This window comes from Gossypium arboreum, chromosome 10, assembly GCF_025698485.1.
Source record: "Gossypium arboreum isolate Shixiya-1 chromosome 10, ASM2569848v2, whole genome shotgun sequence".
Taxonomy (NCBI): Eukaryota; Viridiplantae; Streptophyta; class Magnoliopsida; order Malvales; family Malvaceae; genus Gossypium; species Gossypium arboreum.
Genome location: NC_069079.1, coordinates 11,280,683 through 11,298,225, shown reverse-complemented (window position 1 = coordinate 11,298,225; position 17,543 = coordinate 11,280,683). Strand labels below are relative to the sequence as shown.

The 17,543-nt window shown below is 32.5% G+C and overlaps 1 protein-coding gene across 6 annotated transcripts; it reads left to right on the top strand.

Moving 5' to 3' along the window:
• Positions 1-7,013: 7,013 nt before the first annotated feature.
• LOC108489184 (uncharacterized) lies at positions 7,014-16,654 on the top strand. 6 transcript variants are annotated; one of them, XM_053019792.1, is made up of 17 exons: positions 7,014-7,212; positions 7,312-7,392; positions 8,124-8,422; positions 8,503-8,631; positions 8,741-8,948; positions 9,661-9,807; positions 10,222-10,296; positions 10,820-10,891; positions 11,402-11,473; positions 11,832-11,903; positions 11,991-12,062; positions 12,310-12,381; positions 13,168-13,239; positions 14,854-14,997; positions 15,311-15,382; positions 15,797-15,943; positions 16,099-16,654. In XM_053019792.1, exons 3-17 carry the CDS (start codon positions 8,225-8,227, stop codon positions 16,281-16,283), a joined length of 1,737 nt encoding a protein of 578 aa, XP_052875752.1. In that variant the 5' UTR covers positions 7,014-7,212; positions 7,312-7,392; positions 8,124-8,224; the 3' UTR covers positions 16,284-16,654. The 6 variants fall into 6 exon arrangements, with proteins under 6 accessions (XP_052875752.1, XP_052875750.1, XP_052875751.1 ...); XM_053019790.1 differs by having other exon boundaries at positions 12,283-12,381; XM_053019791.1 differs by lacking the exon at positions 7,312-7,392 and having other exon boundaries at positions 7,014-7,225; positions 12,283-12,381.
• Positions 16,655-17,543: the final 889 nt, after the last annotated feature.

Genomic DNA, 17,543 nt, shown 5'->3' with positions numbered 1-17,543 from the left:
GAATCAAAACCGAAAGTGATGAGAGGAAATGATGAAAAAATCCACCAAAGCTCCAAGGAGGGGAGAGTAGAAAAGAATTGGCCCCAACCAAAAAGTACAAATTTCGAAAGAGATAGGAAGAAAGAATAGCAAAAAGAGTTGGCTAACAAACTAATTGACCGAAAGGGAGTTGCACCAAAACGCAAAAACAAGAATACCCGAAAGACCTCAAGCAAAAGTCGGCCTACCAACCCGAAAGTGCAAAGAAGCAAAAGAAAACACTTGGTAACAACCGAAATAGAGAAAAAGAAACCTACTATACTCTAAGCTGAATTCCTTTGAGTGCCTAGAGTCCTCACTCGGCACAAACACTTCCCTACTCCACATCCCCTTGATTTCCTCCTAAAATATCTCTACCACATCCTCAACCGATCACCATCCAATCCCCCTTTTTTCCTCCTAAATTTCAGCTACACAATCCCCTACACCCTTCAAACACTTCAACTGTCCAAGCATCAGAGTTCCACTGGCATACAACCTCTCACATGGCAACTAGCAAAATAAAACACCCCTTGAGTACAGCAGGACTCAAACTCAAGTCTCTTAGAAGTAGTAACACGCCACTACCCCCTGAACTAGTAGGCTTTTTGTGACTTGATAATCCCATAATTATTTAAGAACCCACTATTTTAAAGCAAAATCAAGGTTTGAACCCAGGACTTCCTACACTTCTCAAGGCACTTAACCATTAAAGCAAGCAAGCAAGCAAATATACAACATAACTTACAAATTTAATCACCTAAGATTTGGGGCGTTACAGGCTATCTTACATGCTCGTGTAAGACCACACACGCTTATATGTATGGGCCATGTAACTTTCTTATTTTGATCACACGATTGTTTGGTAGGCCGTGTGCCAGCCCATGTAACATTCAAAATACCCTCACATGGTTGTGTCGCAAGCCGTATATCTGCCCATCGGGAAACTGCACCTATATTGTTTTAAAACACACCCTAGGTATACGCCCGTGTGGGTTGCCAGTATGCTTCACATGGCCGTGTGACAGCTCGTGTTTCAGGCTGTTTGAGCCCAAAAATGTCCAATTTCAAGCTCAATTTTCACTCATTTTCTTAGGTACCTAAACACATTCAATTACACTATTTTATAGGCCAAAACCAACTTCAGACACACTTAAACATGTCACTAAACTCAACTTATATATCAAACCAATATGTCATCATTGACACCTCAATACATTTCATCACATTTCACTTATACCTTTGCAAATTGAATTACATTATATAGAAATACCATAATTACTATTTCATTATAAGCTTTGAGTTATCACATAGTATAGCATTTCATACTTTTAACTATTAAGTCACATTTTGGTAACATGTAGATTCTCACAAGTCATTCAATAACACATCATAAACATAACATATTACTCAAGACTAAGTAATTGACATAATTTATACATAGAGGGTCCTAATACATGCCATATATACCCAAACCGAGAAACAAAATCTACTAAGGTTCCTGGATAGTGTGATTTTAGATGTTAACCCGATCTTCTAAGCCTTCAACACGTAATCTACAAAATGATCCAACACAGGTAAGCTAGAATAAAGTTTAGTAAGTTTGTTTTATAATTTGATAAATCTTTCCAATTAAACATAGAAATCAATTAATATTAAACGTTGAGATTTCCATAATATGCAACCTATATCAGCAATTAACAACTAATACAGTAGTTCAGTATATTCAATAGATAATACTCGATTGAGCTTTATTCAGTATATCGATAGATATCGCTCAGTTGAGCTTTATTTAGTATATTCATAGATTTCTCTCAATTGAGCTTTATTCAGTATATCCATATATTTTGCTCAATTGAGCTTTATTCAGTATATCCGTAGATTTCGCTCACTTAAACTTTATTCAGTATATTAGTAGATTTTGTTTGTTTGAGCTTCATTCAGCATACAACACCACATTCAAAAGCAATGTATCAACAAGGAATTTAAAGATAGTTTGAAACATAATAAGTGTCCGAACTTACCGGATTAATTTGTAGAAATTCAGAAGTACAGGGACTACTTTACAATTTTTCCCTTTCTGTAATTATCAACATATTCTTGATCTAAAATAATAGCTTCATCCAATTAATTATAAATACAACAAAAATTGGTCATTTCATACAATTAGATCCTTTTTGGAAAATTTACATAATTACCCCTCAAACTTTCATCTTTATTCAATTTAGTCCCTAGGTCTTAATCACGTAAATTACCCATTTTTCCTTAACACCATGTTAGCTAAAAGTTATATAACTTCATACCATCCCCTATTTGCAATAATTTTACCTCAAGTACAAGCAATTTATCATTTAATCAATTTAGTCCCTGAACATAAACACCCTCAAAAATCACTTTTCAAAATAACCTAATCTATCAATAAAATTTCATGTTTCATCAAAAACTTTAAGAGATAACTCTATTCATCAATGGAAACATTTATAATACTTAACATTTTCACAAATTGGTCATTATTTAGCTAGATGAAGCTATTACGAACCCAAAAATATAAAAATTACTAAAAACGAGCATCAAAACACTTACCAATTGAAGCTTCAAAGTAAATACATGAAAACCCTCATTTTTATTTTCTATTATCGTGAAGAAGATGGCCAAATCGAAATAGAATTTTTACCTTTGTTTTATTTGGTTTAATAATATATATGCTTTGGTTTTTTGTAATTATTTAGACTTGCTTAATTAACACTTAATAAATCACCATTAACCTTAATTAAACTTAATCATTTATACATAACATCATCTAATTACACTAACTAATTCCCCATGGGTTAAACTATCCATTTATTCCCTTTAATTTAACTACTTAACCTTTGTAATTTTTACGATTCAGTCCTCTTTACTTATTAAACTATCTAAACGATAAAATTTATCAACAAATTTAATATGACTTTAAAGACCTTGTAAATATTTTAATTAAATAATATTTACGAATTATTATGTCAGAATTATGGTCTCAAAACCACTGTTTCTGACACCACTGAAAATTTGGTTGTTACAAATATCATGATGTATTTCATTCATATGTGATTGGGTGCATTCAGATTAGCTGAGCGATCCTAACCAGACGACGGCTAGTAGACGCATAATTGAAAAGTGCAATGCTCAATTTAGATCATTAAACGCGACAAAGTTGAGGTTCATAATATCTTTAGTTAACTCTATTATCTTGCATAGTTTTTATGTTTATGTAATTAAAATGTTGTAAACGTAAATGTCTCCGTGACCTTGCATAAATGCTAAGAAACCCATAGTCTAATATGACCAGTAAAATGCATATTTCACTAAGTAAAAGATTCTGAAAGAACTTAATTTGGTTTCCAAACTCATGAAAGATTGAGTTGCCATGGAAGTATTTCCGAACATTGTTAAGCATGATGAAATAAATTGAATTGATTAATATAATTATCCTAGCCCATTTAATGTTGATAGTTTTTGTTGCTAAAGCCATTCATTCATCACTTTAAGTGAATTGCATTTAGATTAAAATTGTATTAGGGATCACTCTTTGCATCTAGGTAATTTAATCATCATTATCCAAAATTATTGTGTTTTTTATATCAAATTGTGACTTTATAATTTTGCAATTAATTGGTTAAGCTTATACAGCCCTTGTGGTGACGATAACTCATTCTTACTTAGTTATTACTTAAATGATTGTGTACACTTGCGCATACAAAAATCCTTACACCCACATGACCCAAATGACCAGCCTGTGTAGCCTACACAGCTTGGCATACGACCTCACACACGCCCGTGTGGTCCACATGGCTTAAATAGCCCAGACTGTGTGTCACACACGGCCGTGTGGCATCGATAATATACTTTTTTGGCTTTCGTTGATTGTTGTTTTTCACGTTTTTCATTACACACCTGGGTAATTTTCGATGTGAATATAAAGACGAACACTCTGGTACCTAAACGACCGTCCAAACGAATTAATTATCTAATTTCCACTGAATCCAAACGCTAAAACATAATCTTACATCAACACTTAAACTTCAATATCGAAAATACGACTATAATAGTAACAAATTCAGCCACTTACCCTTAAGCACAAACCGCTGAAGGACACTATCCGCCTCACAAATCTCCCCTAATTGATCATTAACAATAAATAAAAACACAGTAAAAAAACTCTTCACTTATAAAGAATAAAAAAAAACCCCAACCTACTTACCAAAATCAAAAATAAAACTTCCCCTACCCCAAAAACTTACCGAAATAGAACATCAAAGATGGAGTTGAATGTAACGATTTACGAATATAGCCTAGATAAAGGCTTTTTCATTATTTATTAAGGAGATAATTGTTTTTATTAATAAAGTTTTCAACTCTGGGAGTTTGTTTCTCTGTGCAAGATTTCTTTCTTGTAATTTTTAAACATAGTTTTCTTCTCGATTTTGTTTAAGGAGTTGTGAGAATTCATTGTTTACCCTTCAATTTGCCAAAGATTCTTAGGAGGGTTGATTAGAGCCATTAATTGAGTTTGTTGGGATTTATATCTCAACAGGTTTAATTGAACGGTTATCCTTCTATCCATCATATCCATTGGTTTACTTGTTTCATTATCCACTTTTAAATTTCATTTATTTATTTATTTGTTATTTTAAATATTTATTCTTAATTCTTAAATTTCTTCTTTTGTGTTTTGTTTTCTCTAATTTTTAAATTTGTTTATTTCTTCTTTCAGGTCATATCCAAATCTTTCTTTTTCGAGTCGAACAACTTGAATTCGATCTTTTTTCTACTTCCTCCGCTTCAACTGTCTATCACTACATAACCATATTGCCTTTATTAAGCATTGATAACTAAAACTATAAAATAACACGAAAGACGCTAAAAATAACTCAAAAACACAAATTTACCTCCTAAACACCTAAAACATGATTAGACACTAAAACAACTCGATTTTACTCAAAACACCTTAAAATAACTGCAAAAAGACCTTATTTGTATATATATCAAATAATGCTTTGTCATAGGTCCCTTCCCATTTATAATGTGTATATATATATATATGAGATCAGGTATGGCAACTTCATATCATTATAAAATATAAATACAAAATTGAAAAACTATGCATGAAAGATGAAAATGAAAAAATATTAATTAAATAATTAAATTTATAACAACTTTCCTATTTTATAACTTAGTAATTAAATTAACAAAATTTTCAATCTCATTCATTTTTCGTCTACCATAACAAGTAAAGCGTAAAGTAGTTATTAGCATTTCATTTCTTTGTAATTTCGCCATCATCATCGTCATCCAAAACAAGTTGTATCACCAGCCACAACCAACCAACACCAAAAAGTTTCTCACACTATAAATCAACCATCATTTAATTATTTTAATCATATATACCAATGGCCATTATCCTAATCTAATCCTCATTTAATAATCTATCTATATTTTATCATAATAAACATTTATTTTATGATTAAGTTTAGCTTCACAAAAATATTTATATAAATATAGTTAAATAATAGTAATTTTTAATTAAAAGTTAAAATTCTAAGTGAAGGGTCTTTATTTTATTTCTATTACTATAAAATTATTGATTTATCACCAACTTAATTTGAAAAATATTGAATTTTTAAAGTTAATAAATATTTTAAGGGTGATTTTACAAGTTTTTATACAATATATTTAAATAAAATAACTTAAACCACTTTTTAAGAAAAAAAACTACCTCTCAAAAAATCTCACTTAAGAACTATTTTCTTAGGGTGTATTTTGATGTAGAATTTGTTAAGGGAATTCTTTTTCTTTCGTGTTTAGATGAAAATTTTAAATTTTTTTATTAAAATTCTAGTATTTTAGAATTTATAAATTCAAAAGGTTAAGATTTGTAATTGCTTTGTTTGGATAAATAATTAATTTAGAAAAAATAAATTAATGAAATTTTATAAATTTTAAAAATAAGAATAATTATATTAAAATAAATAATATAAAAATATTCAATATAAACATTGTTATATTTGTAAAAACTATAAATAGTTATAATAAATAAAAATTTTAAATATACATATATATATTATAATTATATAACACCCTGATACTCAACCCGATCATCGGACTAAGTTACAAGGTGTCCCATTTATTGCTGAAGCAACTACAGTCGAATTACATACATTTTCAAATCGATAAACATTCAAAGGCAACAAAAAACACATCATCATTTCCGGGTTTTATATGGGCTTATAAAAGCCCTTTTTGCTAACCTAAGGTCGTAAAAGGACCTAATTGTAAGGATTCTAAAATTTTGGGTTGACATTGCGACGCCGGGGAACACAACTTACTTTTTTGTGCTTCTTGTGACATTGCAACAACGATGTTGCCAGAAGAACTTTGCTCTGTTTTTCGTTATGAAGTCAAAAGTTCATCGTCACGACATGACAATCTATTTCTTTCAAAATAAACATGTTTACAAGTTAAAAGGAACGATCTATTGTATTTGATTCTCAAATAATGTTTTTTAGTTATTTGGTTTGAAAACTATATAAAAGTACGAAAATAGTAAAATAGCCTTATAATAATATTAATTACCTTTTAAAGTAAGGGTATTCAATAATTTCGTAATAGAGTTAATATAATTGATTTGTGATACTAATTAAATTAATTATTATTTTATATATTAAATACTAATTCAATTAATTATTATTTTATATATTAAATTTAAAATAAAAATATTTTAATAATTTCACATAACGCAAATTCAACAAACTAGTAAGGATAATATAGATATAGAATACTAATTCAAGATTTTTAAAATAAAAAAATCAAATAAGTTAAATATTAACGGAATTGATAACCATTATTTTAAAAAATAATGTTCCAGAATTTGGATAAGCATGAGCCCAAGGAAACAAAAAAATCTTTAAAATAATATGGAGGGGACCCACCGAAGCTGATCTCTCTCCTCCTTTGTTTCTTATCATATACATAATACATCATCCTTTTCAGTGCACCAAACACCGACCCAACCCAACCCCCACTCCAAAACCAACCGTCCTTTCCATCGCTTCTCCCTCTTTTTCTCTCTTTACCTTTTGCTTCTCTCTCTCTCTCTCTCTATTCACCCATTTTTTCTTTTTCTGTAGAAAATCAATTCGAGCCTTTGATCATGATCAGGTAACAAAAGGAGGTTATTTTTCCTTTTCTCTTTTTAATTTTATTTATTTTTGTAATTAATTTCTGCTTGTTGTCGACTTTCCCTTTCTTCCTGAAAAGGAACGTTATCGGAAGAAAATTTACAAAGTTTTAGGCTTGATCATGTCGTTAAAGGCGATGCCTGCCTGTGATTCTATTTCTGTAAGCTTCATATAGTATTATTCTTTTGGATCATTTTATTAGATTATAGTTTTAAGAACCTTCGGTTTACTTCATTTTCGAGACTAAAATATAACATTGATTTTTTTCCGGCATAAAGATTTTGATGAAATTTTGTTTTTATTGGAGTATGTAGTTTGACCTTCATAGTTCTTTGCTCTATATAATCTTACTTATTTATTTAAAGTATCTATCTCTTTATTTATTCATTCATTTTTGTTTCTAATAATATTTTCTGCTCCTTTTTAAGTATTGTATGATATTTTTGTGTTTTGATTACTTCTTTTACCTGAAGCTAAAGCTTGGAGTGTAGGGATTTTAGATAAAAATTGTGAAAAATAGAAAATATTTTAATTTTAGAATACAAGCTTTACTTAGAAATATGAAAAAGAAATAGTCCAACTTTTAATTTTTTTTGAAAAAAATGGTTTAGAAAAAGACGGTTTTTGTAATTTAATCAAACTCATTGTAGTACCATCTAAAAGTTATAAAAATCATTCATTTGGCTGCTAACATCTTTTATATGATTTTCAAACTTCATTTTCTCGTGTTTAAATTGGTTTTCCTGTTGTCCAACCAATAGAATTTTTTTGGTCTCATACATGCTGTGTTCCAATGATGGTTACGAATTGTTATATGCCTGGACATTTCTTTTCCTATTGATGATCATGTCAGCTGAATACTTATTCTTCTGCTCTCTTTCATATTTGTAGGGTGAAGTTAAGTGAAGTGAATGTTTCTGTATTTGGCAATTGAATGGATAGTGTCATGCTGCAGTTTTTATGAGATATATTGATCACTAGGTATTTCCTCAATGGGGGCTGCTTGTTCTAGGAAAAGAGACCAACTGGACAATGTAGATGGTTTTGACAGAGGGGTTTCGGGAAGATATTGCAAAAGTGGGAGTTCGAAGTGGTTAGCAACAACTTTTTCTAGACCTGTTCTAGAAATTCAAAGGGAGAAAAAGAAATGTCCATTACTTTTGGAACTATGCACCTATAAAATACGGGAGGTATTCATTTTGTTTATAGCTTGTTTTGAATCCTTCCTTCCTGTACCTGAACTGATATTCTAAGCTTGGTTCTTGAGCAGGATATAGATAATTATGTTTCATTTTCTACTCTTCCAAGAGATCTAAGTCAGCAGATCTTCAATGAACTAGTGAAGTCACAACGTCTGACTGATGTTTCTCTTGAAGCTTTTCGAGACTGTGCTCTTCAGGTAACAAGTTAAAACATCGGGCATGCTGGACTTCAAAATCATTGTCAAATATTTACTCAATTGTTGATCAGTCTAGTTGAACCATGATGCCTTATCTTCTTTGCAATAGGACCTTTATCTGGGAGACTACCCCGGGGTTAATGAGAATTGGATGGATGTCATCTCTTCACAAGGCTCATCCTTGCTTTCACTAGACCTCTCTGGTTCTGATGTTTCGGATCCTGGATTGATATATCTCAAAGATTGCGTGAACCTTCAAGATTTAAATTTAAATTACTGTGACCAGATTTCTGACCGTGGGCTAAAACACATCAGTGGTAACCTTTTAATGCTTTACGATTCTGATCTATCAAATGCCAAAATTCCATAATAGGAAAAAAATATTAAATAACAAGTATTTTGATTGCGACCTGTGGTGCAACATAACCAGGCAAATCTGAATTCTGGCCTAAGGTTTTGACAAATTGAATTTTATCTTTCAAAGTCGCTTCTCTGTTTATATTTTGCCTCCCCCCCCCCCCAAAAAAAAAAAAAAAATTAGTGATTACTCTTCTACTATTTCCTTCTTGGTCTGGTTTCTTTCTTTTCTTCCTTTCAGCTACTTCATTAACTTGATACTAGATTACCTTATGACGCATATTTTGGTGACGAAAACACTTATGTTTCGAACTTGCAATGCTTAAAAAAAGATAAATATACATAGAACTTTTTTAATTGTTGGTGCCTTTTTTTTTTTTGTGAAAGTACTGTTCTTACAGGAGGTGGGTAGTTCATAGTTGTTTTGTATATAGTACTTTTTAAAATAAATGGTTATTTTTTTCAAAGATATTGTATTAAAAATATTAAATGACATAGTCACCCTTTTTATAATATTTAAAAAAACTGTTTTTTTTATATTTTCTTAATCGAGTTGGTGTTGAATTAACTTGTGATCCTAACTCAGTTATGAGTTAAACTTTTAGTATAGATTCAACAATTTTGCATATCTTGGTAATTTTCTATGTCTGCATGTGACGTGAAATCTTTTAGGTCTCTCAAACTTGAGGAGTCTCACTTTTCGGAGAAACAGTGCAATCACTGCACAAGGAATGGCTGCCTTATCTGGCCTAGTAAACCTGATGAAGCTGGACCTGGAAAAATGTCCTGGGATTCACGGGGGGCTTATTCACATCAAAGGTAGTTTTCTACTTGTATGATTGTCTTGTCTCTACTTTTTGGTTTCTTAACAAGGATTTTTGCTGTTCCTGAGGCTGCAAGCGCTCCTGAGGAACATATTTTGGAAGAGTAGCATTATGGGCCATCTGAACTTCGTTCACCCTTCCCTCTTTCTCCGCTTTTAGGGTGCATGATAGTTAGTTCAACTTCAGCTGATTTGAGTTGTTAGTTCTTAAAGTTAACTCTACACTAGTGGAAATGTTTGAATGACAGAATATATAAGGAGATGATTTCATGATGGGTTTGGCCTTTCCCTTGACTAGTTAGCATATACTGAAATGCACTTCTTTGGGGTGTTATTCTGCATATTAGTTATGGATGTTGTGTTGGCATTATTTTATATTTGGCTGATGAGCTCTGTTTATCAATCTACAGGTTTGACAAAGTTAGAGTCTCTTAGTATTAAATGGTGTAATTGCATAACAGATGCTGATATGAAGCCTCTTTCAGGTGATTCTTACATTGTGTTTGCTACTGCCATTTGGTAGATTTTTCCAGAACATTATATTCTCCAGTTAACTCTCTTCTCATTTGCTATCTCCCACATAAATATAGTTGTGTTTTTACCTTCCTTCTGAAGAAACTTGTCTTGCCTTGACTTGAACTTGGCTTATATTTAAAAATTTTCCGCTCTCTTGACCTCCGGTTGGCTATATATATATATATATATATTTCCCAATGACTCGACTGTGCTACCTTTGTCATAGGATTTGACAGTTGAAATTTCTCTTTTTGTAGCATTCCAATAGGCCATCATTACTTGTTGGAATCATATTTTTCTCTTTTCAATTGTTCTTGATCCTTGTCTTTTCTTTGTCTGGCCACTTGGTCGCATGAAGGTTAAGAACACTTTTAAATGGACTCATTTTTTCCCTCTTTTACTTCTGCTATTGCTTTAATTTGCTGAGTAATACTAATATGACTTACTTAATTCATTTTTGTATCTGCACTAACTTCTTTTATCATGTTTTAGGGCTTACAAACTTGAAAAGCTTACAGATTTCCTGTAGTAAGGTTACAGATTTTGGCATCACTTATTTAAAAGGTACTACATGACAATTTCATTTGCTGCGATACTTGACCTTATGGTATTAAAATGAATATGATAAATTGACAGATAGTTTCTTCTGTTGGGCTGCCCAGATTTGGGTGGATTTTTATGAGTCTACAACCCCCTACCCCCCCAACAGACACACATAAAGGCTTTAATCTAAACTAAGGTGGCCGATATTAGAAGGTTTGTTTGCTATATGCATGCCTAATTCCATCAAAAGAAAGTCATTTTAAACCTCTGGACCAGAATGAATCAGTTAGTTTTTTAAATTTCCTGCTTAGGTCTCCTTTCTCTAATTCTTGGTTTACTTGCTTTTTGTGCAAGTTGTGGTATACAATTTTGCCTTGTGGAAACTGGATTTTTGTTTTAGTTCATTTAACTTGAGAGTTAATGCTCGAGCGTTTTCTACTTATAGAAGGTTATAGGAATTCTGTAGTTGGCTGCTGCTGATTTCTGAATTCTTATTTCCCTGAAATTGATTTTATTTCTAATCTGTTCCAGGTCTGCAAAATCTTTCTGTTTTGAACTTGGAGGGCTGCCCAGTTACAGCTTCGTGCTTTGATACTCTTTCAGGTATATATCTTTTCATCCATACTGCTAACCATTTTGAGCCAGATGGAATCTGGAACTGCAAATTGCAGCTCTGTTTCTGCTGTTAAAACGTGATGTTTCATTTAAATCATCCATTCCCTTCCCTTTTCCAGTTCAGTATTTTGGTGCTCGTGACAGTAACTGCTTTTGGGTTTTATAAATCTGTATGGGAACTCCTGATTGTGTTTCTTACTGATTAATCTTTTAGTTTCAACATTTTATCATGTTATTGTGAGAAAATTTCAAATTGATCGATCTATTGTATAAAATTTAATTTTATTGCTTCGGGTACTTTGACATAAACATGACATTCTTGACATTTTTCTTTCTCTTTCCGTAGTGCTTGTATCTCTGTTATTTTTGAATCTTAGCAGATGCAACTTATCCGATGATGGATGTGAGAAGCTTTCTAGTAAGTTTCATATTTACCCATTCCATGTTTGTAGAGTTAAAAAAGTTCTGAGATGGCCTTTGACTTATGGGTATTTTCTTTTGACAGAGCTTGGTAATCTGAAAGTATTGAACTTGGGTTTCAATGACATCAGTGATGCATGTTTGATACACCTAAAAGGTGCTCTCTCACGTTGTTAGATAGCATAATAAACTATGTATTTTTGTTTGATATATGTCGACTCTACTATTTTGAAGATCTGATAATGAAGAGGATATTGGTAGAACTGAAATTATTTATCCACATAATGAGATTATTCTTTGTGGAACATGTTATAAAGTGTCTTGTGATATATGTATTTTTTGTGAAATTTCTTAAATTACTTTTATGGGACCTACAGTCCATTTCTTTTGTAATACTTATTTAGGTTTGACAAATTTGGAGAGCTTGAACTTGGATTCATGCAGAATTGGTGATAATGGGCTGGTTCACTTGACAGGTTATTAGTAACATTCATTAATATTTCCTTATTGTTCGATTTGGGGCAATATGTATCATATAAACATTCAGATATATGCATATTTAAAGGGAAGGAAACAACTCTTCCAAAAAAGAGAAAAAAATGGGAAGAACTCAAGAGATAGAGCAAAAAGTTGTAGTTGCCCTCACAAGAAATTGAAAATTATTCTGTAGCTATTGGAATAAGTTTACTTTCTCTTGCCAGTGGAAATTATTTTCTCTAGCAAAAAGAAAGTTGGGGTTGCCCTTGCAATATATTAGAAAGTCCTTTTCCATAGCTAGTGGAATAAGAATGAACTCGGGAGATTTAGCATAAGGTTGTTTGGAGTTGCTCTCACAAGATATTGGAAATTATTCTCTCTAACTAGTAGAATAAGTTTATAAGTTATCTAAGGAATAAAACGGTATAATGAGTTTATCGGAATAATAATATTTGCTTTTTGGATTTCTTTGCAAGAGACTGCCTTGTAAGTAATGTTACCGTTGCCTTTGATATATGCGGTGAGGGTATTGCCATCGGAAACCTAATTAACCTTATTCTATGTTTGTGAAGGAAATAAATGTTTTGAGATTCAAAATTGCTTCATTTTTCAAGTATAAATAATTTAACTAAATGTTCCCTGCATTTGCTTGTTTTCATCTGTTAGTTCATTTCTTTACTACACTCATTTCATTAACATAATTTAATAGTCTGCCTCTTAAAAAAGCTGTTGTTTGAACACCCGAAAGAAGTGCTGATGTTTGCATGTAATTTTTGTCTGTTTAGGTCTTCAAAATTTGAAATGTTTGGAGTTGTCTGATACTGAAGTTGGAAGCAATGGTCTTCGCTATCTTTCTGGTTAGCTATCCACCTTTTCTCTTTGTTTGACATCATTTATGGTTCAGTTTTGTTGGTAAAATGCTTTTAAATTATCTGGTCTTGCCATCTGTTTAGTTGATTCCTTGTTGCAATTTGCTCTGTGCTCCCATTTAATATCCTGATTTCGTAGCTTTCTTAAAGCTCAGGAGATTTTCCTTTCTGATATAGGTTTATCTGCTGTAGGGAGCTTTTAGAAATTAAAAACCTTAACTGTTTCAAGTTGATAAGATCCTAAAGTTGTTGGCGGTGATGAATCAATTATGATCTGTTGTAATAAGTATTGTAAGCAGTTGTTGGTGTAATGATTTAATGGAATACTCTCCTTCCTCTTTGCCTGGAGGAACGCTTGGCATTAAGTGGATGATACTCAGCTTTTGCTATTAAGATCCCCGCCGCCCTCCCGCCCGCCTGCGACTTAACTGAAGAGTAAATGAGGGAGTAATAGTTAGATGTGTCAAATACACCCAAATCCAATCAACTCAAATCAGTGTCCAAACCAACTCGTTTTAACCTTTAGAAACTCAACAACCCAAACTCGAACCTGCTTAACCTGAAGCCAAATGATCCAAACCCATAATAATTCAAATTCAGAATGAGCGCAATCCGAAATGACCTGAATCTAGAATGAGCCTAGCCTAAAATGGTCCAAAGTATGATTAAAAAATAATTTTATTAAAATAATACATATGATGTAACTTATTAATTTGTTCTAACTTCTAATATATAACATGTTAATTGTGATTGTCATTTAGGATTCTGATGGTGTATGCAAAAATAGCTTGATATATAAAATTGATCATACTTTCATATTTGTTCTCTTATTTAAATGTATAAATAAATGTGTAATGTTTTACATTTAGCAATCAAATTATTGTATATGTGTATGGTCTATGATTATATTATATGATGATTTTTAGTATAGGATTAATTTAAAAATTATATTGAAAAGTAATAACTATTTAGTCAGTTAAAATTATTTTTCAGTGTTTCACGCTTCTATATTATGGATTAATTAATTTAAATTAGAAATAATTTTATTATATTCAATTCTAAATTAATTATTATTAAATTAATAGAGCATTGAAGTGTCGGAAGAATATAGTGACAGACTAGAGTAGTGGAGTGCTAGAGCATTCGAATGCAGTAATGGAGCATTGCAGTAGTGTAGTGTTGGAATGCTGGAGAATTGGGAGTAGAGTACTGAAGTACTGGAAGCATGGAGTGCTTGGTTCAAGGGAGTGCTATTATCAGTGAGCGCTTTCAGTAGTGTAGTCTGCATTACTGCAGGTGATGTGTTATCAGGGAGTACTGTCAGTGTTGCCAAAAGAGCTGTTGCTGGAGAGCATTGCCTAATCAAGTTGTGCTTGTATGACATAATGCTAAAACAAACAGCTAGTATATGTCTTCATGCTTGAGGTAAAACCTAGGGGAAGCAGATTAATGAAGACAATTTTAAGTTGTGAGAGAGCGGTCACCTTGTTTGTCTAGTCTAGAGAACTAAATCATTCAATATGCTTATTGAGAACAGTACTTACTTGAACAATCTAGTAGTTCTTATACTTGATCATCCAATTTTTATTGTTTTACTTGTAGGTTTGTGTAAGCTGGAGAGTATAAACTTGTCATTCACTGTTGTTTCTGATGGTGGATTAAGAGAACTGTCTGGACTAACGTCTCTTAAATCACTTAATCTGGATGCTCGTCAAATCACAGATGCTGGACTTGCAGCTCTTACAAGTAAGACTATACAAAGCAGTTGTCAAGGACAATTCTCTAAAGCTTTTCATGCTTCTTTCAATTTTTTGAGTGGGCACTTTTATCTGTAAACTATGATTTGATTATGATATATGTTCACGTTTCTCCCAACAAGCTAATTGTCAGAAAACCAGTCAACAAGAAACACGTTTCATGTTAAAGCTCTAAAAAGCAACTAAGGATATACATCAACTGTTCTTTGGGCTTTGGCAAGCACCTTAGGATGCTTTACTTTTGGATCATGTGCATACTAGGTTTATTGTATTGCTCTTATTTTCTTTTCTTCTTGAGGCAGGTTTGACTGGGCTGACTCATCTTGATCTTTTTGGAGCCCGTATCACAGATTCTGGGACAAGCCACTTACGAAGTATGATTAGTACTTAATTTTGAATGCCATTTCGTATAAGACAATTATTTTACTTACTCGTGTTTTTGGATGGCCAACCATATTGATAGTTTTGGAACTATGTTATGTGGACTCAGGATAGGGTGTTAGATATCTACTTAAGTATTGTATACAGTAAATTTTCTAAATTATTTCTGCAGCTCTTGTAATACCCATATGTGCTAGTGTAAGGTTAAGAGTCCATATAACATGGTTTAGGAACTCCACTATTTCCCCATAACAGATGCATATCTGCTTTGATATCAATGTTTACTTTGCCCTTTGGGGGAAGGGTGTTGTATTAACAACCTCTTATATTACCAATGTACCACAAGTCTTTTGATCTAAAAGTACACTGCATATTTTACTTTTTGAGAATGGATCATCTGCTTACAGATTTGAGGAACCTGCGCTCCTTGGAAATCTGTGGTGGAGGATTGACTGATGCTGGTGTGAAGAACATTAAAGATCTTTCATCCCTGTCGCTGCTAAATCTGTCACAGAACTGTAACCTGACAGATAAAACTTTGGAGATGATCTCCGGTATTGCTGTGACTCTATACTTTGTTATTTTCCTATGTCGAAGGGAGGTGGTTGAGAATGATAAAATGTAGCTCGTATATAATTGTAGTGTAGAGTAATAGTAACCAAAGCGTTGGATCTGACACATGTAGTGCACTGCCATTAATGCATTGCAGGGTTGACAGGATTGATCTCTTTGAACGTTTCAAATTCCCGTGTGACAAGTGCAGGATTGAGACATCTAAAGCCCCTGAAGAACTTAAGATCTCTGACCTTGGAGGCTTGCAAGGTCACAGCAAATGACATAAGGAGGCTTCAGTCAGCTGGTCTCCCTAATCTGGTAAACTTCCGCCCTGAGTAGTAATTATGTTTATGGTGGCGTTGATATGTTCTGTAGATAGCTTTTATTGGGGAGGGAGGGGAAAACTGCTATCTGTATATGTGAAAAAGTTGAGCAGATGTTGGGACAGATTTGTACATATGGGGTGATTGAAAGCTAGTTAATGAAGCAGCTTAATTTACTTTAGTAAATTTAAAGGGAGGGGCTGAAATGGTCACTTTCTTTAAGGGCTGCGGTTTTTAGATGAAAGAAGAATAATCAAATTTCTGTAAATATGCTTCGAATGATTTATCAGCGGTGTGTGCTGTACTGGGTGAACTTGTGTACAGTTGTACGTACCGGCCCATTATCATGAATTTTATTTAGTTTGAATTATGCTTGAACTTTTCATACTCCTTATCTTTATTTTTATTTTCAAGAATTAGTCTTACTTTTAAGATTTTTAATGGTACTTTTGTTTTGGTTAAATTTAGTTTCATCGTAACACATTTTTATGTTGTTATTTTTTAATTTAAAATATTACATTTAACGAATTTAATAAAAAAGGTTGATGGTAATTGTGATTTAAGTTTTTTTAAAATAGAAGTGGAAAGATCATTTTTAAATGGAAATTGATTTCTTTTTTACCGTCAGTACCATATTTCGTCACTAATTGCGATCAAGGCTGCTTTGTGTTGCATTGAACCAAATATATCCATTGATTGGGATCATAGGAAGATGTTAGTTTAGGTTATTATGGGAAGATCAAATATTATGCCCTGATTTTGGGTCCAAAAAAGCAATCTTGGATTTAATGGTGGTGATCCCTATTAGGACAAATGCATATGTTTGTCATTCATGTTCAACCTACATACAACGAGCTTGAAGGACGATCTCCTCAACAAGGTAGGAAGGATCGCAACTTTTGTGGAAGCACACCGAAACCGATGTTTTGAGGGATTAAATTCAGCACGGGCTTGAATTTTATCGTTCTAGTTGGCTGAAGTTTTCATTTAGTCCATGTTTTCCCTGTTATACATTTTTCCCTACAAAAAACTGTGGACACCTTGGTGTTTCATGGATCAGCTCCTTTGATATTGAGTAGGAAAAGGTCATTGGCATTAGCATTGGTATTGCTGGCTCTTATATACTTAGGTCTACAATGATCCCAAATATATGGACAGCTTTCAAGTTTACAGGGGCAACGACAGCTGTTTCGTTAGGTTTTACATTCCCAGTTTGATTGCACTGACGAAAGGGAAACAAGACAAGGGTTTGAGGTCGAGCAGGGTGCAGAGATCT

Bases quoted from the DNA above. Each gene is read 5' to 3' on its own strand.
- LOC108489184 (XM_053019790.1), top strand. From the start codon at position 8,225: ATGGGGGCTGCTTGTTCTAGGAAAAGAGACCAACTGGACAATGTAGAT. The intron at 11,474-11,831 runs GTATATATCTTT...CTCTTTCCGTAG, and splicing joins GTGCTTTGATACTCTTTCAG to TGCTTGTATCTCTGTTATTT. The intron at 15,383-15,796 runs GTATGATTAGTA...ATCTGCTTACAG, and splicing joins TGGGACAAGCCACTTACGAA to ATTTGAGGAACCTGCGCTCC.